The 25,226-nt window shown below is 45.8% G+C and overlaps 1 protein-coding gene across 1 annotated transcript in view; it reads right to left on the bottom strand.

Annotated features, from left to right (window-relative positions):
- LOC124593863 (glutamate receptor ionotropic, delta-1-like) overlaps window positions 1-22,030 on the bottom strand; it is a 123,760-nt gene extending 101,730 nt beyond the window's left edge. Inside the window, exons 1-2 of the mRNA XM_047132210.1 lie at window positions 21,803-22,030; window positions 12,799-12,965 (exon numbers count right to left, since the gene is read on the bottom strand). Coding sequence (XP_046988166.1) covers window positions 12,799-12,965; window positions 21,803-22,030 — 395 coding nt within the window. The remainder of the gene's footprint in view (window positions 1-12,798; window positions 12,966-21,802) is intronic.
- Between the last annotated feature and the right edge of the window lie 3,196 nt (window positions 22,031-25,226).

Genomic DNA, 25,226 nt, shown 5'->3' with positions numbered 1-25,226 from the left:
AGAGTTTCTGCCACTGGTCCTGCACAGTCACCACGTCACACACTGTTCATAAAGTACTCCGGAACCCTCCCCTATCTCATTTCCACTGCTGGGAGAGAAAGTCATGAAATTTACACAGACGGAAAAAAATTACAGTACCAAAAGATTATTTATGGATCATATGTTGAAAACAATAGACTGGCTGGGTGAGATTAAGACAAAATAAGCAGTCTTGCATATCCCGATAACTTAGTTGTGATGGCAGATTCGACTGAAGGTTTGCAAAGTAATATTTCAGAGCTAGATCAAAAATGTAAGGACTATGGTATGAAGATCATCATCTCCAAAACGAAAGTAATGTCAGTGGGAAAGAGATATAAACGGATTGAGTGCCAAATAGGAGGAACAAAGTTAGAACAGGTGGATGGTTTCAAGTACCTAGGATGCATATTCTCACAGGATGGCAACATAGTGAAAGAACTGGATGCGAGGTGTAGCAAAGCTAATGCAGTGAGAGCTCAGCTACGATCTACTCTCTTCTGCAAGAAGGAAGTCCGTACCAAAACTAACTTATCTGTGCACCGTTCAATCTTTCGACCAACTTTGTTGTATGGGAGCGAAAGCTGGGTGGATTGGCTCTGAGCACTATGGAACTTAACATCTATGGTCATCAGTCCCATAGAACTTAGAACTACTGAAACCTAACTAACCTAAGGACAGCACACAACACCCAGTCATCACGAGGCAGAGAAAATCCCTGACCCCGCCGGGAATCGAACCCGGGAACCCGGGCGTGACAAGCGAGAACGCTACCGCACGACCACGAGCTGCGGACGCTGGGTGGATTCAGGTTACCTTATCAACAAGGTTGAGGTTACGGATATGAAAGTAGCTAGGATGATTGCAGGTACTAGTAGATGGGAACAATGGCAGGAGGGTGTCCACAATGAGGAAATCAAAGAAAAACTGGGAATGAACTCTATAGATGTAGCAGTCAGGGCGAACAGGCTTAGATGGTGGGGTCATGTTGCACGCATGAGATAAGCAAGGTTACCCGAGAGACTCATGGGTTCAGCAGAAGAGGGTAGGAGAAGTCGGGGCAGACCAACGAGAAGGTACCTGGATTCGGTTAAGAATGATTTTGAAGCAATAGGCTTAACATCAGAAGAGGCACCAATGTTAGCACTGAATAGGCGATCATGGAGGAATTTTATAAGGGGGACTATGCTCCAGGCTGAACGCTGAAAGGCATAATCAGTCTTACATGATGATGATGATGAAAGATAATTAATCTAGAATAATAAAATTTCGGGAATACGTTTTTGTAGGTAACATATTTGACTAACATTGCAACTTCACAGGTTAATGTAAGCGCAAATATCAAATTCTGGTGCATTAATAACCGCTATACCTGCCAGAATGTTGAATGCAAGGACGCAAACGTGCATGTATTGTGTCGTACAGATGCCGCATGCCAGTTTGTGGAATGGAGTTCCGTGCGCGTGAGGCGTAGCGCCGTATACCGATCCTGCCTTGGAGGCGGTTAAGTGGGAGATGTGTCTCAGAGCTGGATAGTGACAGATGGTGACGCCAGACTGGACGCGCATGTAGTTTATGTATCAGCCGGTAGAGGACAGTATTGGATAGGGGACTGTGATTTAGTTTCGATTGTGACCACTAGAGTGCACTAAATTAATAGAATGTTTTTCATAAACTGTTCTAGTATTTTCATAAAGTGTTATTATGTCTTTTTGTGTATGTAAAATGTTATAAATGTGTTTTAGCAGTATGAATGATGCGTGAGTGTGGTTTAAGGTTAATATGAAGATAATTGTTTAGCGAATTATGTAGTGGGATTTAGTGTGGGAACATTTCGAAGTATGGATGTGGACAAAGGGGATTTTTGTAGATTAGATTTGTAAAGTAAGTTTATGGTAAAGGCAAAGTTAATTCAGGTATAAGTAACAATAGTAAATAACTTTATTCATAAACAAAACTTCCGCATTTTAGATAATTACGTCGGTAAAACGTGCAGTCGTTAGGTTTTTCTATTTTGCGATTGGTTATTGATGAAAAGCGCGGACTGACGCGGGAGAATGTTGTTATGCTATGGGCTGTTGAGTAAACTGACCAATGGTAAAGCAGTATTCTTCGCGCGCCTTTCTCTGTTGGTAGAGAAGACTTAGAGTGTTCTAGAGAGGAGTCGGAGTCTAGCCATGAAACAGTTCGGACGTGTGTAGCAGTAGTTCCGATGGAAATGATAAGTTGCCGGATCTAGCAGTGTTTCATACATCAGAAGTGTTGTAAAGTGACGGCATAATTACTGCGATAGGTATGTAGAAATTTCGGACTTTTTAAGTCAATTTGGTGACGGGAAAAAACATAAATTCCGCGTGGCGTGGCGTATTGAGCAGGTCAGTGGCTAAAAACTGTGACTGCATTAGGTACCGACAGACCTAATATTTGTCGAGCATTCTCAATCAAAAACAATCCTTATTTTTGTAGCTATTACGTTTACGGGAAATGCAACACCATAAACTTTCTAACGTGAGAGAAAGGGATTGTGAGTGACTGTGTTAAGACTAGCACGGGCTTGGCAGTGATACTTGTTCACCTAAGTTTCAGAATATATTAATTAAGGACAAAATTTCCAGCCTTTCATTTGGTGTGAAAACTTTCTCCCGAAACGTAGATTAGTGTCTTCAATTGCAGTCTGGTTCACGTCGAAGTACACTAGGGTTCGCTCGGCTTCCCTACTGACGATCTGCTGAGACAATGTTCACAGGTAGGTGCAGGTCCGTCGTAAAGGGACAGAAGGAGCCGCGCAACCGCACCCGCTGCACATAGTCGGTCAGTGCAGGAACGGTTAATACTATTTGTGGACTACGGTGGACTTGCCAGCTGATGTTGTCCCATATTCGCTCGATTGGAGACAGATCTGGTGATCGAACAGGCCAAAGCAACATTTCGACACTCTGTAGAGTGTGTTGGGTTGCAACAGCTGGATGTAGAAGAGCGTTATCCTGTTGGTAAACCCCCCTGGAATGCCCTTCATCAACAGCAGCTCAACAGGTCGAATCACCGGATTGACGTACAAATTTTCAGTCAGGTTGCGTGAGATAAACATGAAAGTGCTCCTGCTTTCATACGAAATCGCACACCAGGCCATAACTCCAGGTGTAAGTCGAGTCTGTTTAGCATGCAGACAGGTTGGTTGCATGCCCTCAATGGGGTGTGTGCGAAACTTGTTGCGAGTAGAGGTAGTAGCAAAGAAGTAATAAATTTAAACGCCATGCACGATGTGGCAGTTTCTCACCCATGCCCGAGCGGTTCTAGGCGCTACAGTCTGGCACCGCGCGACCGCTACGGTCGCAGGTTCGAATACTGCCTCGGGCATGCATGTGTGTGATGTCCTTAGGTTAGTTAGGTTTAAGTAGTTCTAAATTCTAGGGGACTGATGACCTCAGAAGTTAAGTCCCATAGTGCTCAGACCCATTTGAACCATTTTCCTCAAAAAAATCACAGTAAATGGAAATGATGAAAGTTAAAATATACATTAATACAGGGACATGCACTGGGAGACAGTTAAAAAGTCAGCATAAAGTTAAAAGACCACAGCTGGCGTTTCGTTGCGCACTTAAAATCACTGGAGTGAAACGCAAGTTAAAAGTCAGCCACAGTATAAAAATCACACAGAGCAAGACACTTAAAAAAAACACTGGAAATGATGGAACACTCACGAAGAATAAAGACCGCTGGTAGGGATCTGCCGAGGGGCTGGAGGCTGGCGAGGAGGGAAAAAGAGGGGAAGGAGGTGCGGTGAGGGCTGGAGGGGCGGGAGGAAGATGAAAAAGGGGGCAGTAAGAGCACCAAGAGGCAGGAGATGGGCGGGGTGGGAGATGAAGAGGGAAGACAGACAGGAGGGAGTGCAGAGACACAGAAGGGATGGCACAGGAGATGGAGAGGGTGTAGGTGGGGGGAAACCGCAAAGGGGAAGGGAAAGGGAGGGGTGAGGGAGCCCAGAGCGGTAGGAGGAAGAAGGTGGGGTTAGAGTTGGTAGGGGGGGTGGTTGTGACTCCTAGTTCACAGTTTCGGTTTTATATCAAAAACTGGCGCGGAAACACATGCGCACTGGCTGCCGTCACAGGAGCGTCCTCTATCGAAATCCGCGCCCTCTGCAAATACTGTTCCATCTGTAGAGCGCAGGCGCATGTGTAAAGGTGAAACTACATCTCCGCCCTCTGTCGGAACGCACGCTCGCGTCGCTAAAAACATGCGTCAGATGCCACCAGACGTCTCATTATGTATAAACTGTTTTCTCTCAGAAGAAATGTAAGAGATCACTGGGTCCCAAGCCCTGTCCAGTTGAAAGACGCCATCACGATTTATAAGATTTTGTGCTAGATGTATTACCATAGATTCCTTAATAACTGAATCCCAAAAGGATTCGCACGCGTTTCAGCACCAATTTTTGCTATAAAGCTGACACCGTGAACTAGCAGTCGCAGCTAGCGGACACTCGCTTGAACACAGCTGAATACTGTGGCAAGAAGTCAACATGATCCAGTTGCAATCCTGAAACTATATAGAATATCCAGTACACCAGGAAAACTTAAAAAAATCACATCTGTTTTAGTGTTGTTTGTGTTTAGTGTCGTTGGCAAGCTTGGTTGGGTACATAATGAACATCGGATGTGGAATGATCACTATGAGGGACACGGAGATGCCGCATATTCGTGTGAGACAGCGCTACCGGCACAGGGTGGAATTTGAAAAGGGTCTCACTGTAGCTCTCCATTTGAACAGGTAGTCGAATCGTGCGTTATTCAGATTTGTGAGGCATTCGGATGTGATAGTGGTCTGATGTTGGACTGCATAGGAACATGAGGGCAGTCATTCCCATCGTCAAGGATATAATCGACCGCGTCTGACCACCATAACAGAGGATCACGGTACTATATATGCTGCACATCGTGTTGTTGTTGTTGTGGCCTTCAGCCCTGAGACTGGTTTGATGCAGCTCTCCATGCTACCCTATCCTGAGCAAGCTTCTTCATCTCCCAGTACTTACTGCAACCTACATCCTTCTGAACCTGTTTCGTGTATTCATCTCTTGGTCTCTCTACGATTTTTGCCCTCCACGCTGCCCTCCAATGCTAAATGCACATCGTAACCCTTCACATCTGTGCCTGCCATCCGAGAACCAGCAATGTACTCCCTGCAACATTCATTGTCATCCTGTACCATCGGTCTGAGACTATCAGGAGCTGGTCTAGGGTCTTACCGTCCAGTGCCAGGCTGCCATTAGCATAACGCAAACAGCTGTGTTGGGACTACTGCCATGACCAGGAAGCATGGTGTCATATACTGATCACATAATGACGTGAACATTGTTACACTTAAAGCTTTTGGGAGCCATCAAGGGCACTCTAGGATGAGAAATCAGAGACACAATGCAGAGATCAGGCAAAAGTGGTACCATTTAGGTTATCGGAGCTGAATAATAACACTAGAGCCCTGAAAATTGCAGACGCTCTGGGCAGCTGTCCCAGGGGAAAATTTTCACTTCACTTAACTGGTAACTGATTCCACCGCCTAGACGCTGTTGTAAGGCGTCTCAGTAGAAGATGGCCAAGAAAAGGCACGTCTTAGCAGAGGCAGCGATCTTGGTACTTGTTCCTGATAACAGCAACGTCACTGGTATGACGTAATGGGCGAGTTGTGGTGCCCTGAAAATATTCAGAGCTGGCGGCCGTCGCTTGAGCAGCTCGGCAAGCCGCAGCTCATTAGCAACCACGTGATGCCGCACACTGGCTGGACCATGTGGTCCATCGGCCGCATGGCTGGGAATTCCATGGTGATGCTGTGTTGATGACAGAGACATGCAGGGAGTGACAAAGATGGCAGATGTTGTGAAGCCTTAATTTCAGTCATTTCACAGTTCGTATAGAAATTAATAGTAGCCAGATGAATCAAGATACCTCAAAAAGAAACATGTACATTACCATTGGCTCAAATGACTCTGACCATTATGGGACTTAACATCTGAGGTCATCAGTTTCCTAGAACTTAGAACTATCTAAACCTAACTAACCTAAGGACATCACACACATCCATGCCCGAGGCAGTATTCGAACCTGCAACCGTAGCGGTGGCGCGGTTCCGGACTGAAGCGCCTAGAACCCCTCGGCCACAACGGCCAGCTTACATTACCATTATGTGCACGACGATTCTGATGGTGTAATCAGATTTTCAATATCTTTACTAGTTCAAAGTTTAATATCTGACTGTAAATTATACAAGTAACACCCAGCAACGAGTTTCCAAAATCTAAGCGGTTCATCCGATTTTGTCGATCGATATGTCTTTAGAAAGCTATTAGTGTAAACCTAAATTGGTATAAATTACAGGCACTTAACTTGAGTAGTACATGAGTTATTGGAGGTCGAAGTGGCCGATTACTATCGATCGCTTCAGACAGTAAGTACTCCACAGTGACACGAAGAAACGGCAGCAGCATGCTTATAAATATATTTATTCATCTATGTCTTTGTTTATATCCGATATATACTATTCATGAAGAAATTGGTCAGTTATTTACTGTGTTTTAGAAAGCACAGAGACACTAGGCTACTGGCTTACTTCTGTTCTATTCCTTTTCATATATGTTTATTTAATTTGATTATGTATTTAATAATGTGTGTTAGAGCATGTTTATGATGGAGCTGTAGGAATATTTATTTAATTTCAAGTTATTTAAATGTAGATCCAGTATTTCGTATGTGTTTCAATATGTCAGTGAGAGTGCATTGGCTTGAAGACATGACGGGAGCCCTCTAGCCAATCACAGCGCTCGTTAATGGGGAGACTGTATGGAAGTGGGGATGTACGGCACACGACAGGGGAGTGCGGGACGCGAAGCCATGACAGGCTGTCGCAGAAAAGACTTGGACAGTGGAGCAGCTTGCACGTGGTTGCGGGAGATTTTTGTAGTGCCGACTTGTGCATTTGTGACATTCCCATGGCTTCTGCAGTGAAGACGTAATATGCGTTTAGAAGTGAATATCTCGCGAGCTATGTTGTTGATAATTAATTACATGAAGTTCAAAAAATGTTCAAATGAGTGTGAAATCTTATGGGACTTAACTGCTAAGGTCATTAGTCCATAAGCTTACACACTACTTAACCTAAATTATCCTAAGGGCAAACACACACACCCATGCCCAAGGGAGGACTCGAACCTCCGCCGGGACCAACCGCACAGTCCATGACTGCAGCACCTAAGACCGCTCGGCTAATCCCGCGTGCCATTACGTGAAGTGGGAATCTATTGTTTCCCTGTTATTCAACTTATATTTTATTTAATTACTGGACCATCGACACCAATACGAGTTTGACAGTAATAAAGGGCGTTATTAAAGGTACTTCTGCTATCGTACCCATCATTTAAAGTCGTTAAAATAGTACCTGCAGAATTTACTTAATTTCAATCTTTCATTTATAAATTTCTATATAACATTCAAAATTCGCAATTCCCGAGTGATAGGAACCTTCGACCATTCGATTCATGTGTGTATTCTTACCGTATACTGTAGACTCAGTAGTATTTGGCTTGTAATGCGGCAACTACGTATCCCAGCCCCTAGACAACGAAACCAGCCGGGACTTTTAATATTTCATCTTTGAGTCAGAGGAAACGTAGTTTAGGGTCAACACCATTTCATTATGTTTTTTGAAAGCCCGCATTGATTTCACAGGCTCGAATGCTACTACAGCAGTCCCCTCCCACAGAACGACGAAGGGCAGGACCAAGTGATGTGAAACACTACTGATGCTGGCCATAATAGGAGTGGCAATAACGTTTGTCTTTCAGCTGAACGCTGTTGATTCCAAACTTGGAGTTTGTTAATGCAAAATCCAGAAGCATCCCTACCTACAGATTAGAAGTAGGGGGGAAAATACACTACTGGATATTAAAATTGCTACACCAAGAAGAAATGCAGATGATAAACGGGTATTCATAGGACAAACATATTATACTAGAACTGACATGTGATTACATTTTCACGCAATTTGGGTGCATAGATCCTGAGAAATCAGTACCCAGAACAACCACCTCTGGCCGTAATAGCTGCCTTGATACGCCTGGGCATTGAGTCAAACAGAGCTTGGATGGCGTGTACAGGTGCAGCTGCCCATGCAGCTTCAACACGATACCACAGTTCATCAAAAGTAGTGACTGGCGTATTGTGAAGAGCCAGTTGCTCGGCCACCATTGACCAGACGTTTTCAGTTGGTGAGAGATCTGGAGAACGTGCTGGCCAGGGCAGCAGTCGAACATTTTCTGTACCCAGAAACGCCCGTACAGGAACTGCAACATGCGGTCGTGCATTATCCTGCTGAAAAGTAGGGTTTCGCAGTGATCGAATGAAGGGTAGACCCACGGATCGTAACACATGTGAAATGTAACGTCCATTGTTCAGAGTGCCGTCAATGCGAACAAGAGGTGACCGAGACGTGTAACCAATGGCAACCCATACCATCACGCCGGGTGATACGACAGTATGGCGATGACGAATACACGCTTCCAATGTACGTTCACCGCGATGTCGCCAAACACGGATGCGACCATCATGATGCTGTAACTAGAACCTGGATTCATCCGAAAAAATGACGTTTTGCCATTCGTGCACCCAGGTTCGCCGTCGAGTACACCATCACGGACGGTCCTGTCTGTGATGCAGCGTCAAGGGTAACCGCAGACACGGTCTCCTACCTGATAGTCCATGCTGCTGCAAACGTCGTCGAACTGTTCGTGCAGATGGTTGTTGTCTTGCAAACGTCCCCATCTGTTGACTCAGGGATCGAGACGTGGCTGCACGATCCGTTACAGCCATGCGGATAAGATGCCTCTCATCTCGACTGCTAGTGATACGAGGCCTTTGGTATCCAGCACGGTGATCCGTATTACCCTCCTGAACCCACCGATTCCATATTCTGCTAGCAGTCATTGGATCTCGACCAACGCGAGCAGCAATGTTGCGATACGATAAATCGCAATCGCGATAGGCTACAATCCGACCTTTATCAAAGTCGGAAACATGATGGTACGCATTTCTCCTCCTAACACGAGGCATTACAACAACGTTTCACCAGGCAACGCCGGTCAACTGCTGTTTGTATATGAGAAATCGTTTGGAAAACTTTCCTAATGTCGGCACGTTGTAGGTGTCGCAACCGGCGCCAACCTTGTGTGAACGCTCTGAAAAGCTTATCATTTGCATATCACAGCATCTTCTTTCTGTCGGTTGAATTTCGCGTCTGTAGCACGTCATCTTCGTGGTGTAGCAATTTTAATGGCCGGTAGTATATAAATGCGGCTGGCCAGCGGCGCCCTAGAGCTACAGAGTGACTCGCCAGATTAGCCTAAGCTTATTAATTGCCGGTGTATTGGCGGGTCGACTATAGGAAGGGAGAAATTGTGTGCCGCCACGATTCTTTCTCAGTCAGATAGCTAGGGCGCCGTCTCCGTGTCGCTCGTGGCCAGCCTCGGTAAGCTCCGACACGTCTGTTTTCTCGCTTGGAGTGCTGCTCTCAAGTTTTAACTTAACATGTTGCTAGTGTTCGTTACTTCTGCTACCATCCGCCCGTATGGCTTCAGACACTAACTTCTGTTGTACAACCAATTGCCACCTTTGTTTTTTCTACTGTTTGGAATTAGCCTTCAGTGTATTTGTCTGATCACTCCGTCTTCAGGCCACAGGTGGCCTACCGGGACCATCCGACCGCCGTGTCATCCTCAGAGAAGGATGCGGATAGGAGGGGCGTGGGGTCAGCAAATCACTCTCCCAGTCTTAAGATGGTATTCTTGACCGAAGCCGCTACTATTCGGTCGAGTAGCTCCTCAACTGGCATCACGAGGCTGAGTGCACCCCGTAAAATGGCAACAGCGCATGACAGCTGGATGGTCACCCATCCAAGACTTCGGCGAACTCATGGGAACCGATGTATCCACTGCGGCAAGGCCGTTGCCGTATTAATCTGATCGCAAATAAATATTGTTAATCGGACCCCTAAATTCCATGAGTTTCCTGATGCAATCATCCTGTCGAGACCCAAAATCCGCGTCTCTCGTTGATGCCCTGTGGCAGTGTCTAGCGCTGATCCAGGTCATCAACCTGCCTTCACTGGAGATGTGTCTTTCTGCATTTGCTCCTCACCACTTGGAAACTGCAGACTGACCTTAGACCCCCTATCTTCCCTCTGTCCTGTGTCAGGGCACGGCAACGGACTGGTGATGGACGGCGTCGCATTGTGTTCAGCATTGAATCAGGGTTCTGCGCTGTCCCAAGTGCCCGTCGTCGGCGTATATGGTGGCGACCTCAGGAGAAGTCCCATTCCTCCACTGTTTTTGGGGAAGCACAGATCCTCCACACACTTCACGTGTCTCTATGACCTGTCTGCGTGATGTCGAGGTACTCCAATGGCCAACAAGTTCGCCGTCCCGCCGCCAGGATGCAGAATATCAAGGAGCAGTTTCAACAGTTGTGGGCCAGCTTGCCGCAGGAAACGGTACAATGGGTTTACGACACCCTTCCCAGCCGAATCAGTGCATGCATCTCAACCAGATGGGGTGCAACGTTATACTGATAAATGGACTCATACTGCAAGGTTCCCGTCAAACTTGACTCGACATTGTAATCACTGAAATGACATTGCATGTATTCTCAACCAGTGAAGTCTGATTTGGTTTCTCATCCCCTTCTGGGTGGTTCACTCTTTTTGGACGGTCTGTCTTCACTGACTCACAGTGTACGCCATACCTCGTAGTCTGTCTCTATAACTTCATCGTTAATATGCCTACTTTCTTTTCATTGTGTTGATGAAACTTTATTTCCCTTTGCCTGATGAAGTTCTTACGTATATATTCTTCAGTACAGTGACATAGGTTGAACAATGGAATTACGCATTTTGCTGATTTATGCCCATTGTTAACTCGGAATTTATGAATCACAGCCAAAGCGGTAATTGATACTGATTGCTCTGTTGTGTACTGACGATCACGCCTTGCAAGTGTCCCATTGAGATAAATTCAATATTGTAAGCGAGTTTGTTCCTTTGCTCGAATGAAATCCGATGATTTTTATTTACAATTTTGTGAATATCTTATACATTACAGAGAGGAAGCTGTGTGTTCTATGCTTTTTGTCTTAGTTACCTCCGTTACTGAGTAATGCAACAATTAGGGCGTTACTCCATTATTTGCAAGCGAATAGATAGTAGAATGAAGTTTTCTGTTTCGTTCAAGGATATAAGGAAAGAGGTGAGGACCTAACGGAAGATGACATCCGAAAATTAGCAGGAGCAAAATGTATGTGTATCGTTCAAGACCATAATTCATAGAGAAGTCTGAATGAGGCCTTTATCAAGGGAAGAAAAAGGAATGATGATGTGGCTACTTCATTTATTAAGCCCCCATTTTAACCTCTAGCAATATTTAATAGGCACTGTGGAGCATTCTGTACTCTGCAAGTAGATCTGCTCCGTTTACCACATAGGAAATCGTTTAAAGACAGACAAAAACGTTGCCTTCTCATACGTGCTCGGTCATTTTGTAGACACTGTATAGAGTAATTTGCTATCTGCACTGCCTTGATTACTACATACCACCTACTTCTCACTACCTAGAATCAATGTCGCATCAGACGGCATTGGCTTTGCATAACACATCTGTACCATCGTATTCGTAACTGAACGGTGGTAATGTAGTCGATTGAGATTAGTAGCCATGCATACCAGACCTGCCAGCAGCGGAATCTCTTGGTGACAACAAGCTGGGGAGGGTCAAAGTCATACGTTGTAGTCTTCACCTCAACCCAAACTATAGCAGTTACTTTTTCCATATATGTGTCAGGTATACAGTATAACTGACCTACCATTGGGCAATAGAGTCCACTCTACGATACAAGTTGTATTGGTTCAGAGAGAGAGTATGGAGTCTCTGAACAAATCCACCGTCTGGCACGTATTTTGTAAACATATGTTTGATTTGTGTAACCGATATGACATTGGACAGTAGCATCCCTTCGCGGATACAAGTTGGAGAGGTCCAGAGGGAGAGTATAAAGTCTCTAAAGTAATCACAACTCTAGCATGTAGTTTGTATGTTGTGTCTGGGAAGTGCAGAACAGCAAAGAGTGGAGGCATGAGTTGAAAAACAAGTTTAATCTCTCAATTGAAGTTCACAAACACTGTCGGACGGAATTAAACACTGAGTCCCTATCACAAACAAACAACACTGTCACTTCAAGTCTGTATATGTCCGTAGTTACAAGTGATGAGCCCAAACACTTAGTGAGACTGCAGCCTGACTTCGCACTGCAGTCAATGGCGGGGCGTGAACTTTTAACTGGTCCGGGCGCTCAGGAGTACACATGCCGCCGACGAACCCAGGGTGGCGTGGCATGGCTTGATTGGCCCGCAGCCGGTAGGCTGCTATGTTCCATGTGTACACCAGCGGGCATTGCTGAGGTTTCTGTGAAAGTGGCTTAGGGGTGGTTGCGCCTGCACTGTTAAATGGCTGTGAGCTGAACGCCATCTGATTCCTGGCCGCGAAAAGCTGTGCGCCTCAGTGCGATCATTGATAATACAGCATTGTCCACATACGATTGGATTGTATAACTGACCTTCTGTTAGACAGTGCCATCATTTGGATGATACAAGTTTGAGAGGTCCAGGATGAGAGGACTGAGTCTCTATATGTTGTGATGTTACAATGAGTAGCTTGTCCACATACATCTCTTGGTGGTGTCAGCTCACCTGCGTGTTGCTGTCTCTGGTGTGTGGAGTTCAGCCAACACGACGTCGCTGTCCAGCGCCAAGTTGAGGTACCTGAAGCGCTCTACCAGTGGCTGGGTGGCATTCGGCTGCGCTCGGCGCAGCACCAACCACGATACATAGCTGTTGAACTGCAATTGATCGGAAGCCTGTGGACACAACAGACAATAAATATAGTCACACTCTGCCGTACCATGAAGCCCAAGAATTAAGACATTCCATAAACTTTTGGGAGGAATGTTCTCTATCCTCATCTATCCCTCTTGATTTAATTTTTCCCTGGAGTCTATCATCGATTCTACATCTGCAGCTACAGCTATACACTGTAAACCAAGGTGAAGTGCATGGCAGAACGTACTTCACATGCTGTCAAGTATTAGACTTTCTTTTTGCTCCTGTTGCACGTGGAGTGTGGGAAAAAAGACAGCTTCGGTACCTAAGTGGGTGTTGTAATTTGTCTGATCTTATCTTCACGGTCCCCTCTGGAGAGAAATTTTGGAACCCGTTCAATATACCTGGATTTCTTCCTTAATAGTGGTTCTTGAAACTTTTTAAGTAGGATGTCGTAAGACAGCTTCTGATCTGTGTCCAGTGTCTGAAGTTTAGGTTTTCTGCACTTCCCTGATGCTCTCCGATGGGTCAAACAAATCTGCCACCATTCGTTCTGCCCTCCTTTGTATACATTCAATATCCTCCACTAGAACTGCGTGATATGTGCCCAATACACCTGAGCACTATTCTACGACGTGTCGCAGAAATGATTTGTAAGCAATCTCATTTGCTGACACACTGTGGTGTCCTACTAATGAAGCGAAGTACAGCACCTGCTTTCTTACGACTGAGCTTATATGATCATTCATTTTATATCCTAACACCCCGGTATTTGTATGAGTCGGCAGATTCTACACTCATGCTCATAAATTAAGGATAATGCTGATACACGGTGAAACAACGCTGTCGTGGGCGGTTTGCGGGTTTAAATCACCTCGGGGTATGACCATGCGGTGCATTTGACCTGCGTTCGTTGCACGGTGGCACTTCCAGCAGCCCACATTCGCAGAGGTGTGTTGGTGCACGTAAGAGTACGGTGCAGCGAGTAAGTGTGCAGACGTTTTCAGACGTGCTAATGGTGACTGTGTGTTCCAGACTGTAGCGCCTAGAACCGCCTGGCCACCCCGGCCGGCGGAGGTCCACAGTGCACAACACCACAAGAAGACCGATATCTCACCATCAGTGCCCGCAGACGGCCATGGAGTACTGCAGGTAGCCTTGCTCGGGACCTTACCGCAGCCACTGGGACAGTTGTCTCCAGACACACAGTCTACAGACGACTGAACAGACATGGTTTATTCGCCTGGAGACCTGCAAGGTGCATTCCACTGACACCTGGTCACAGGAGAGCCCGTAAAGCCTGGTGTCAAGAACATAGTACATGGTCATTGGAACAGTGGTCTCAGGTTATGTTTACGGATGAGTCCAGGTATAGTCCGAACAATGATTCTCGCCGGGTTTTCATCTGGCGTCAACCAGGAACCAGATACCAACCCCTTAACGTCCTTGAAAGGGACCTGTATGGAGGTCGTAGTTTGATCGTGTGGGGTGGGATTATGATTGGTGCATGTAAACCCCTGTATGTCTTTGACAGAGGAACTGTAACACGTCAGGTGTATCGGGACGTCATTTCGCACCAGTATGGCCGCCTTTTCAGGGGTGCTGTGGGTCCCACCATCCTCCTGATGGATGATAACGCACGTTCCTACCGAGCTGCCATCGTGGAGGAGTACGTTCAAACAGAAGATATCAGGCGAATGGAGTGGCCTGCCTGTTCTCCAGTCCTAAACCCCATCGAGCACGTCTGGGATGCTATCGGTCGAGGTATTTTGTCAACTTATCACCAATACCGTGGACTTACAGATCTGTGTCGTGTGTCTGCCCTATGGGCCTATGCTATTAGTGCCAGTTTTGTGTAATGCCACGTTGTATGGCATCACATTCTGCAATTATCCTTAATTTATGAGCATGAGTGTACTTGTGACTCTGATATACCTGTTTGGCTGCTCCGAAGTGCACAATTTTAGACCTCTGAAAATTTAAAGCAAGATGCTCACACTTACAACATTTGAAAGCTGTCTGACTGAATATTTGTGCCATATTTTTCACTCTTTTGCAGCTAGGAAAGCGCTCACTCAGGTCTTTCCTGGTCATCAGATATGACGTGAAGGCTTTGTCTGGCCTACTCTTCGGCTGATTTGACGCGAGTGAATTTTTTTGTCTGGGGTAAGCTCAAAGATGAAGTCTACGAACAATTTCCGAAACTCAAGAGAATTTAAAACCTTGCATAGTTGCAGCACGTGCGATGATATCGAAGGAATGTCTACATTCAGTCCAGAGGTACTAGCACCAGTGACTGCAAACGCGTATTGCAGCATATCCTGGACATTTGAAACACTTGATGACATAAATGGAATTTTAAGGAAGTGTTTACCACCACTTTCTTTTGTAATTTTCTTTTTGTTGCTCTTGCTGATGTAATTTTGCAATTTGTGGATCTTGACATTAAACTCATATTGCGAAGTTATTGCAACAATCTTTAATCTCAACTCCTGGTTTATAAAAGCATTCAATTTTTCACGTGTATTTTTCTTTTGACGTTCGGGTAGAAACAAGAGCACTTGTTATTCATCCTTAGATGGCATTTCCTTTACCTTCCAATTGATGTGTTGGTCCAGTCACTAATAAGAATTTTCTCCACTATACTACTTCTGCATTTAAATTCTCTTAGCTACCACAAGCTAGAACGCTCAAACAAATTAACGTGACAACACAAACTTCCCAGTAAGACTGTAATCGGTTTCGTTTTAAAAACAGATATATCCTGAGTTCTAAGTATTATAATTGCTGCGAGACAAGTAATCGGGTATCAGAGAGTAAAACGCCGTTGAAATTGTCTCTTTTAGAAATAAGATACTAGCAGCACGAATTAGTAGACTTCTATTTGAAATAGCACAGTTGATACCGATATCTCTGTAAGCAATACATCTATGAAAAAATATTGTACTTAATTTGTTGGGGATTTTACTACAATTCAATTGGGTGGAAACAGAATTACGATATCCTAAACGGTTCATGGAATATCTGAGGTGAATAGCTTAGCTAAATCGCCCTGTATACAGGTCTACAGCAAAAAATGATATCACTAAAGCAGCAGAAACGTGGAGCTGAACAAAAGAGTCGAAGATAAACTTTTGCTTCAGAAATTGGTTTCTGGCAAAGCGGAGATAACTCAAAGAAAGTTGAATAATGATTTACACGATGCTATGCGCACCAGAAAGCTTTTAGAATATGAGGAGTTGAGAGAGAAAATGGACACTGGGACTCGAGAGAAACCTCAGCCCTAAGAAAAAAAATTCCGGAAGTTACAAGTTTTACAACAGGCGGAAAGTGTCATTTAACTTTCTGGTCACGTAACTACGAGGGTCACTTCAAAAGAGATGCACACTATTTATTTTTAAATCCATCTTTTATTCTACATGTTTGAAAGTTTTACAGTGTGTAGATACATCCTTTAGGAACAATATTTTCATTTCCCCACATAATTTCCATCCCTCTCAACTGCCTTACGCCATCTTGGAACCAGCGCCTGTATACCCGCACGGTAAAATTCTGGACCAACCTGTTGGAGCCACTGTTTGGCAGCGTGCACAAGGGAGTCATCATCCTCAAACCTTGTTCCACGAAGAGAGTCTTTCAGTTTCCTAAAGAGATGATAGTCACATGGAGGCAGGCCAGGACTGTAAGGCGTGTGTTTCAGTGCTGTCCATCCGAGTTTTGTGATCGCTTCCACGGTTTTTGACCGACATGTGGCCGTGCATTGTCGTGCAACAACAAAACAACCTGCTTTTGCCGATGTAGTCGAACACGACTCAGTCGAGCTTGAATTTTCTTCAGTGTCGTCACATATGCATCAGAATTTATGGTGGTTCCACTTGGCATGATGTCCACAAGCAAGAGTCTTTCGGAATCGAAAAACACCGTAGCCCTAACTTTTCCAGCAGAACGTGTGGTTTTGAATTTTTTTTTCTTGGGTGAATTTGCATGATGCCACTCCATTGATTGCCTCTTCGTCTCTGCTGAAAACTGATGGAGCCATGTTTCATCACCTGTCACAATTCTTCCAAGAAATTCATCTCCACCATTCTCGTACTGTTCCAAAAGTTCGCTGTATACCGTTTTTCTCGTTTCTTTGTGAGCCACTGTCAACATCCTGGGAACCCACGTGGCACAAACCTTTTTTTAACGCCAACACTTTCAGTATTCTGCAAACACTTCCTTCCCCTATCCCAACGAAGCGTGACAATTCGTTCACTGTGATGCGTCTGTCAGCAGTCACCAATTCGTTAACTCTCTGCACATTGTCTGGAGTGTGTGCAGTGCGAGACCTGCGGCTGCGAGGACAATCGCCAATATTGCCGTGCCCGCTTTCATCACGTAACCTGCTTGCCCACCGACTGCCTGTACTGAGATCGACAGCAGCATCTCCACACACCCTCTTCAACCTCTTGTGGATGTTTCCCACTGTCTCGTTTTCACAGCACAGGAATTCTATGACAGCAGGTTGCTTCTGACGAACGTCATATGTAGCAGGCATCTTGAAGAGATGCTGTGACGGCGCCACTCACGGGAACAGGTTGAACTAAGTTTGAAAACAAGCGGGGAGGATGAATCTACACACTGTAAAACTTTCACACATGCAGAATCAAAACTGTTCAGATGGTTCAAATGGCTCTGAGCACTATGGGACTCAACATCTGTGGTCATCAGTGCCCTAGAACTTAGAACTACTTAAACCTAACTAAGCTAAGGACATCACACACATCCATGCCCGAGGCAGGATTCTAACCCGGGACCGTAGCGGTCACGCTGAAAACTGTATTTTTACAAAAACAGTGTGCATTTCTTTTGGAGTGACTCTCGTAGCAACCTGGAAAGAAATGTCACATGTGCATTCCACAACTGCAGTTCCAAATTTTAGATTCAAATGAAGAAATTTATAATAATGACTGCGATGACCCGTCCATCGAAATGTTTACTAGTTTAAGCAACAGTATTTTTACAGTACATAGCAGTGTGGTGTTAGTGTCACCTGCTGCAGCAGATCGTCCAGGTGCCTGCTGGTGGTGGGCAGCGGCAGCACGGCGCCCACCCGGTGCCTGCGAGAGGCCAGCGCAGTCGCCAGCTGCAGAGGCCCCGTCCCCAGAGGCTGCAGGCCGGTCACCAGCTGCTGGCTGTGCAGCACCGACAGTAGCGATGGCAGCCAGCACCCTGCACCAAACCAAATACCCACCATGGTAGAGTACAGCAGAACACAGCGTCCGTGTGTGGCTAACATAGATGGTCTATCAACAGAGGCTGTTGAACCATCCCTAGCAGCTGAGACAGCAACAAAGCAAGCACATCCTAAAGTTGAATCCAGCAGAACCCAGTGTCAGTGTAAGGCCTTCATGGCGGCCAGGTGTAGAATTCCCATATTCAGGGGCTGCAGACCCATCTTCAGCGCCTGTGCATGCTGCAGGGATCACAAGCCGAATCTTGCAGTAAAGAAAACGCTTTCCACAACAAATCCTGCACAACTAAGTGTCTGTGGGAGACCATGGTGACCACAAGCTGTATTAAGCCCATCACTAGAGGCTGGTTGGTTAGTTGATTTGGGGGAGGGGACCAAACAGAGAGGTCATCAGTCCAATCAGGTTAAGGAAGGATGGTGAAGGAAATCGGCCATGCCCTTTCAGAAGAACCATCCCGGCACTTACCTGAAGCGATTTAGGGAAATCACAGAAAACCCAAATCACGATGGCCAGATGTAGGTTTGAACCATCGTTCACCTAAATGCAAGTCCAGTGTGCAAACCACTGCCCCACCTCACTTGGTATCATTGGAGACTCAGACCCATCACCAGCTTATGCCAGTGGAGAGTTGATAGTAGCAAAGCAAATGTCTGCTTAAGTAGAGCCCAGCAGAATCCAGTGTGTGTGTGTGTGTGTGTGTGTGTGTGTGTGAGAGAGAGAGAGAGAGAGAGAGAGAGAGAGAGAGAGAGAGAGAGAGAGAGGCCAACATGGTCACCAGTTGTATAGTGTCCATCACCAAAGCCTGCAGACTCGTCACCTGCTTCTGAATGTGGAGCCCTGACGTCAGCGAGGCGAATCCCTGCTAAAGTAGAGTCCAGTAGAATGCAGTGCCTGTGTAAGGTCTGTGTAGGGTACATGACGAGTGGTTGCAAACCCGTCACCAGCTTCTACCGGTGCAACCTTGACAGCAACCAAGCAAATGCTTACTAAAGTAGAGTCCCAAATCAAGCTGTTGGGATGGCAGAGAGAAGAGTGGGAAGGAAAGGAGACCTGACAGGGTAAGAAGTGTTCTTTTAAAGTTGGAAGAAATGGCAGGTGTCTGGGCTGATTTCGTGGTCGGGTAGGGAGAGATGTTTAACGTATCCTGAGGACGCGGAGCGCGTGAGGGAAGAGCTTGTACAGACTTTTTCTCGTTGCAGGTGATATTGATTGTGAAAAGAATGGCTGATGAATCCAATGACATCCTGGAACAACAAATCGTCATGAGTACCTGGGTTCATGATCGGTCTCACACTGGGAAAAGACTGAGAGATTCTAAATGATTTCACTACTAGATTTAATATGGCTGCGCCAACGAAACCAACAATATTGCGTAGGGAGAAGAAACTGTTTGGAGCTGCTTCCGTAAAAGACAGACCACGCTCTGGAAGACTGAGAAGAAGAGCACACACAAGTGCGGAGTTGCAGCATCAGTGGAACGTACGCCGGAAAAGTCGCTATACAAGCGATCACAGGAAATGGACATCCCATTAACGACGTTACGGCCATATATGCGAACAGATTTAAACCTAAAACCGCTCATGAGTGACCAAGACTTGGAGAATCGACGTGACGGCTGTGCGCGGTTACTGGAGGTGTTCGACACAGTTCCATGAAAATGACGGATTGCACACATATCGCCTGGCGTAGATAGTGGTAATTTGACGGTACACCCCCTCCCCCCAATCAGATCCATGCTGTTGAAAGAACATTACGCACGGATATGAGCAATGTAGAGGTGGTAAAATTTAAATTAGTGGTAAGGTCTTATGGGACCCAACTACTGAGGTCATCGGTCCCTAAGCTTACACACTACTTAATCTAACTTAAACTAACTTACGCTAAAGACGACACACAAACACACCCATGCCGGGGGAGGACTCGAACCTCCGACGGGGGGAGCCGCGCGGACCGTGACAAGAAGCCCTAGATCGCGCGGCTACCCCGCGGCGTAGAGGTGGGCTAATGGGGCTTTTGGCACGGCAGAGTGTGAGAGTTGGTTCCTAAGCATGGAACGATTAGGTGTTTGATGTCAGTTTTTTGCATGAAGCATACGAACTCAAAAGGTGGAAGAGCAAAAGAGGAGTGGTGGACGGGAGGAAGAGACGGAGTGAAGAAGTGTAAACACACAGAGAGGATGAGGAGGACGACTGCATGGCGTTCGAGTATTGGGACGGAATGATAGAATTCTGGTAAGTAGGAATCCAAGAGAAATTGATATAAAATAGGACAGACATTGTAGGTGTGAAGTATAATGGGGGGATTCTCTTAGCCCCTATACGAAAAACTAAATACTCTTTTATCAGCTAAAGTTTTAGCGATTCTACATAACATTTAGTGCATAATGGTACCGTTCCTTGTTTTGCGTTCCACGGCAATCATATGGTTGTTATGTTGTACCTGGAAGATTGAATAGTTACAGTATCATTGCTGACTGCAGTAATCTCTTTGCTTCGGTGGCACGCATATTATAAATGTAGAATTTTTTTGGGCTACTTAGCGAAGAAGACGCCTGCCTGACGCGTCCTCTGGGAAGAGTCGTACAACGTGTTGACCACGAGGAGAAAATTCGAGACATTAGAGCCAACACAGTGGGCTACCGACAATCATTCTTCCCAAGCATCGCCAATGGAGCAGCGATGGAGGACTCAGTTAGTGGTACAAAAAGTACCCTCCGCCACACACCATTGAGTGACTTGTGGAGTATGCTGTAGATGTGTACTGTTCTGAGTAATTACTTTTGAATACATTATCGCAGTGACAGTGATCAATGTGTTATAAATATTTATTATTAAAAACAGTCTTGATCACGATTTATTTATTAAGGTGACCTGTTTCGACCACTACTGTGGTCATCTGTAGACCATTGAGTAGGAACCTCTTTCTGCCGGAGGATCACAAGTGATCACTAGTGATCCTCCAGCAGAAAGAGGCTCCTACTCAATGGTCTGAAGATGACCACAGTAGTGGTCGAAACCGGTCACCTTAATAAATAAATCGTGATCAAGACTGTTTTTAATAGTAAATATTTGTTCTGAGTCATATTTTGGGGAAAAACTAACATCTGTTTCCACCTTCCGTAATTATTTATAGTGGAAATTACACCAAACGGAGACACGCCTTAAGCGTAAAACAGGTGTGTGAAGCGGAGTGGTGGTCAGCAGGTATTTCTTTGCGGCATTGCGGCCCTAGTTAAGTGTTTCCTCGTAGATAACTTTTCTATTAATCCGCACCCGGTAGCTGTGTGGTCAGCGCGACACAATGTCAATCCTAAGGGCCCAGGTTCGATTCCAGGCTTGGTCGGAGATTTTCTCCGCTCAGGGACTGGGTGTTGCCCTAATCATCATCATTTCATCCCCATCGAAGCGCAGTTCGCCGAAGTGGCGTCAAATCGAAAGACTTGCACCCGGCAAACGGTCTACCCGACGGGAGGCCCTAGTCACACTACATTCATTCACTTTTGTACCTGCGTTCTACAACCATTAGGATACCAACAGCATCGCGCTCAGTACGGTGCAACCTCACTGGCAAGCCCGGTGCAGAGGCTCAGTGAAGGCTGCTTAAGGAGGAGAAAAGAAAACTGTACCTGCTGTGGGACTGACGAATATGACGAGCTCCCTCCAGTGGCGCCACTCGGCGTACTGCAACAGCAGCTCTCGGGCGTCCAGGTCTGCGGCGGTGAGGCTGGGGCACGGCCGCCGCCTGCGGGCCTCGCCCCCTCCCACCAGCACCATGGCCAGCACCACGAGGAGGCGGCAGACACCGCTGGCCGCCGCGCTCATAGTCTGCCGGCAAACGGCACCAGGCACGATCAGAAAATTTGCAGCCATTCATGGATTGCATGTTCCCAAACAACGGAATTTTTATAGATGTCAACGGGTCACAAGTGTTCGCGATTGGTTTGATGAACATTCTGGATAATTCGAGAGAGTGATTTAGCCACTCATATCGGACAACATGAATACCATTGAACATTTATGGGACATAGTTAAGAAGTCAGCTCGTTCACAAAATCGTGCACCGGCAACACTGCTGCAATTATGGAGGCAGCATGGTTCAATATTTCTGCAGGGGACTTCCAACAACTTGTTGAGTCCACAATAGGTCGTGTTGCTGCACTACACCGGGCAAAAGGAGGTCCGACACCATATTACGAGGTACCCCATGACTTTTGCCACCTACGTGTAGGCCGGCCGTTGTGGCCGAGCGGTTCTAGGCGCTACAGTGCGGAACCGCGCGACCGCCATGGTCGCAGGTTCGAATCCTGCCTCGGGCATGGATGTGTGTGATGTCCTTAGGTTAGTTAGGTTTAAGTAGTTCTAAGTCTAGGGGACTGATGACCTCAGATGTTAAGTCCCATAGTGTTCAGAGCTATTTGCACCACCTCCTTGTAATAGACTTTCCAGTACTTCATGGAACATCAGGAGTAAATAAATTGTAGATTATTTTTCAACGAAGTGCAACTATAAATCTGTAGATTATTTTTCAACGAAGTGCAACTATAAATCAAAATCTGAACTGTTGCTAACAAGGAGGACCTATTAATCTGTCGTTGCACTCGCTGCTTGTACAAACGCGCGAGATAAACGATTTATTTACTAAATTATAGCCACACCGAATAAAGGACGATTCGTTTCTATCAACAGCATCATCAATTTTCAATAACTGATACGACAGTAATCAGAAGATGCGACGATGTTGTAGCCGCTTCCTCTATGTAAAGGTCGCCGGTCGCTCACGGTCATTTCGCCCTTGCGTGCACTGTACTACATAGTGATAACGTAACTTTTGAGAATATTTCTCGTGGAGAAACAGCGATCTGGCTATAAGTACAGGGTGACACACGGGAGACAGACGGTTTTATATGAAATAATACTCAGCCAACTGCCGGCCTGTGTGGCCGTGCGATTCTAGGCGCTTCAGTCTGGAACCGCGTGACCGCTACGGTCGCAGGTTCGAATCCTGCCTCGGGTATGGATGTGTGTAGGTTGGTTAGGTTTAAGTAGTTCTAAGTTCTAGGGGACTGATGGCCACAGATGTTAAGTCCCATAGTGCTCAGAGCCATTTGAACCAACTCAGCCAACTTTAAAATTAATGCATGTTTATTTACACAAAATCAAAGCTCATTATTTTCCATTTTAGTTAACAAAGTTATTTATGAAAAATAATGTCGTCAAGGTGATGTCCATCATTTCGAAAGCAGGACTCAAGTCTCTTCTCAAAATCCTCCACCACACGGACTAAAATCTCTGCAGGGATGGCAGCAATTTCTTCAATGATTTCATTCTTGAACTCGTCCAAATTTCGTTGTTTGTGGTTATAGACACAGTTCTTAAGGTACCCCCACAGAAAAAAGTCACATACTGACAAGTCGGGAGACCTGGGAGGCCAAGGAACATTGCCAAAACGTGAGATAATCCGGCCACGAAACATGCGTCTAAGAACTGTCATTGAAGTCCAGAATGAGATTTTCACTCTGCAGCGGAGTGTGCGCTGCTATGAAACTTCCTGGCAGATTAAAACTGTGTGCCAGACCGAGGTTCGCAGGACAGCTTCTGTTAAGTTTGGAAGGTAGGAGACGAGATGCTGGCAGAAGTAAAGCTGTGAGGACGGAGCGTGAGTCGTGCTTGGGTAGCTCAGTTGGTAGAGCACTTGCCCGCGAAAGGCAAAGGTCCCGTGTTCGAGTCTCGGTCCGGCACACAGTTTTAATCTGCCAAGAAGTTTCATGTCATTGAATTTTTTGCGGTGTGCGATGTTGCCCGATCCTGCTGGAACCCAACGCGTTTTAAAGGGACTCGTCATCTTCCTAGTTCTGGTTTCAAGAATGTTTCAAGCATACGAATGTAACGAACCGAATTAACAGTAACTGTGGCCCCGTTCTCTTCAAAAAATAAAATCCAATAATGCCAGCAGAGCCAAGAGCACACCAGACTGTTACTTTTTCGGAGTGTAGAGGACGCTGGTGGATAAGGTGTGAATGTTCTGGAGCCCAGTGACTTAGGTTATGTTTATTCACGGTCCCGTTTAAATCAAAATGAGCTTCATCGCTCATCAGTAAAATTTCATTTTCATTCGATCCCAAAATCACTGGCATTCTGTAAGCGAAGTCTTCTCGTACAGCAAAATCAGTTTCCTTAAGTTGTTGGACAATGAGAATTTTGTAGGGATGGAATTTTAATTCATTATGCAAAATACGTCTAACCGATTCACGATTGATTCGTAGCTCACTAGCATGACGTCTAGCTGACCGACCTGGGCTTCTGACTGCCGCTTGCCTTACCCTTTCAACATTTTCTGGTGTCGTTACTCTGCGTCTCGGGCCAGGATGCTTCTTATGCAGTATGTTTCCAGTTTATCTGAAGTTTTCCACCCATCTGAGGATTGTGTTACGGCTCGGAACAGCTCCATGCCGACCGAAATTAAACCGCGCACGAAACAATCGCTGCATAGCAATAATAGACTCACCACTTTTCACGAAACTGTCATAGACAAACACTCGACGTCGCAAGCCCCACTGCTCCATAGTGACTGAGTAAATGAAATGGCGTCTTTTGTGGATCAGAACCATCCCCACCACGACCACCTTCCACCACTGCGCCCTCAGTACTACGCGGTTCAAAACCGTCCGTCTCCCTTGTGTCACCCTGTACAAAAAATTAATTTATTTTAATAAAATTTACATGCATTGTAGTATAGGTTTTGCATTATTTTTTCCATATAATCACAATTTACCTCAATACATTTTGTCATCCGCAGGACGAGTTTTTTGATTCCTGTGTCATACACGTCACGCGCCGCCTTTTTCAGCAAGTTCATCACCTCAATTTTCACCTCGTCGTCGTCGGAAAAGCGTTTTCCACAAAGGGGTTCTTTCAATTTAGCGGCCAGATTATAGTCACAAGGTGTCGAGATCGGGGCTGTGAGGGGTGTGGCTTAAAACATCCCAGCCAAACGAAATCAACAACTCTTGTGTTGCACAAGCGGTGTGCGGATGCGCATTGTAATGAAGGAGACACATTCCCATTT

Source organism: Schistocerca americana, chromosome 2 (assembly GCF_021461395.2).
Source record: "Schistocerca americana isolate TAMUIC-IGC-003095 chromosome 2, iqSchAmer2.1, whole genome shotgun sequence".
Taxonomy (NCBI): domain Eukaryota; kingdom Metazoa; phylum Arthropoda; class Insecta; order Orthoptera; family Acrididae; genus Schistocerca; species Schistocerca americana.
Note: the sequence above shows the minus strand (reverse complement) of the source record. Positions and strands in the feature narration are given on the sequence as shown.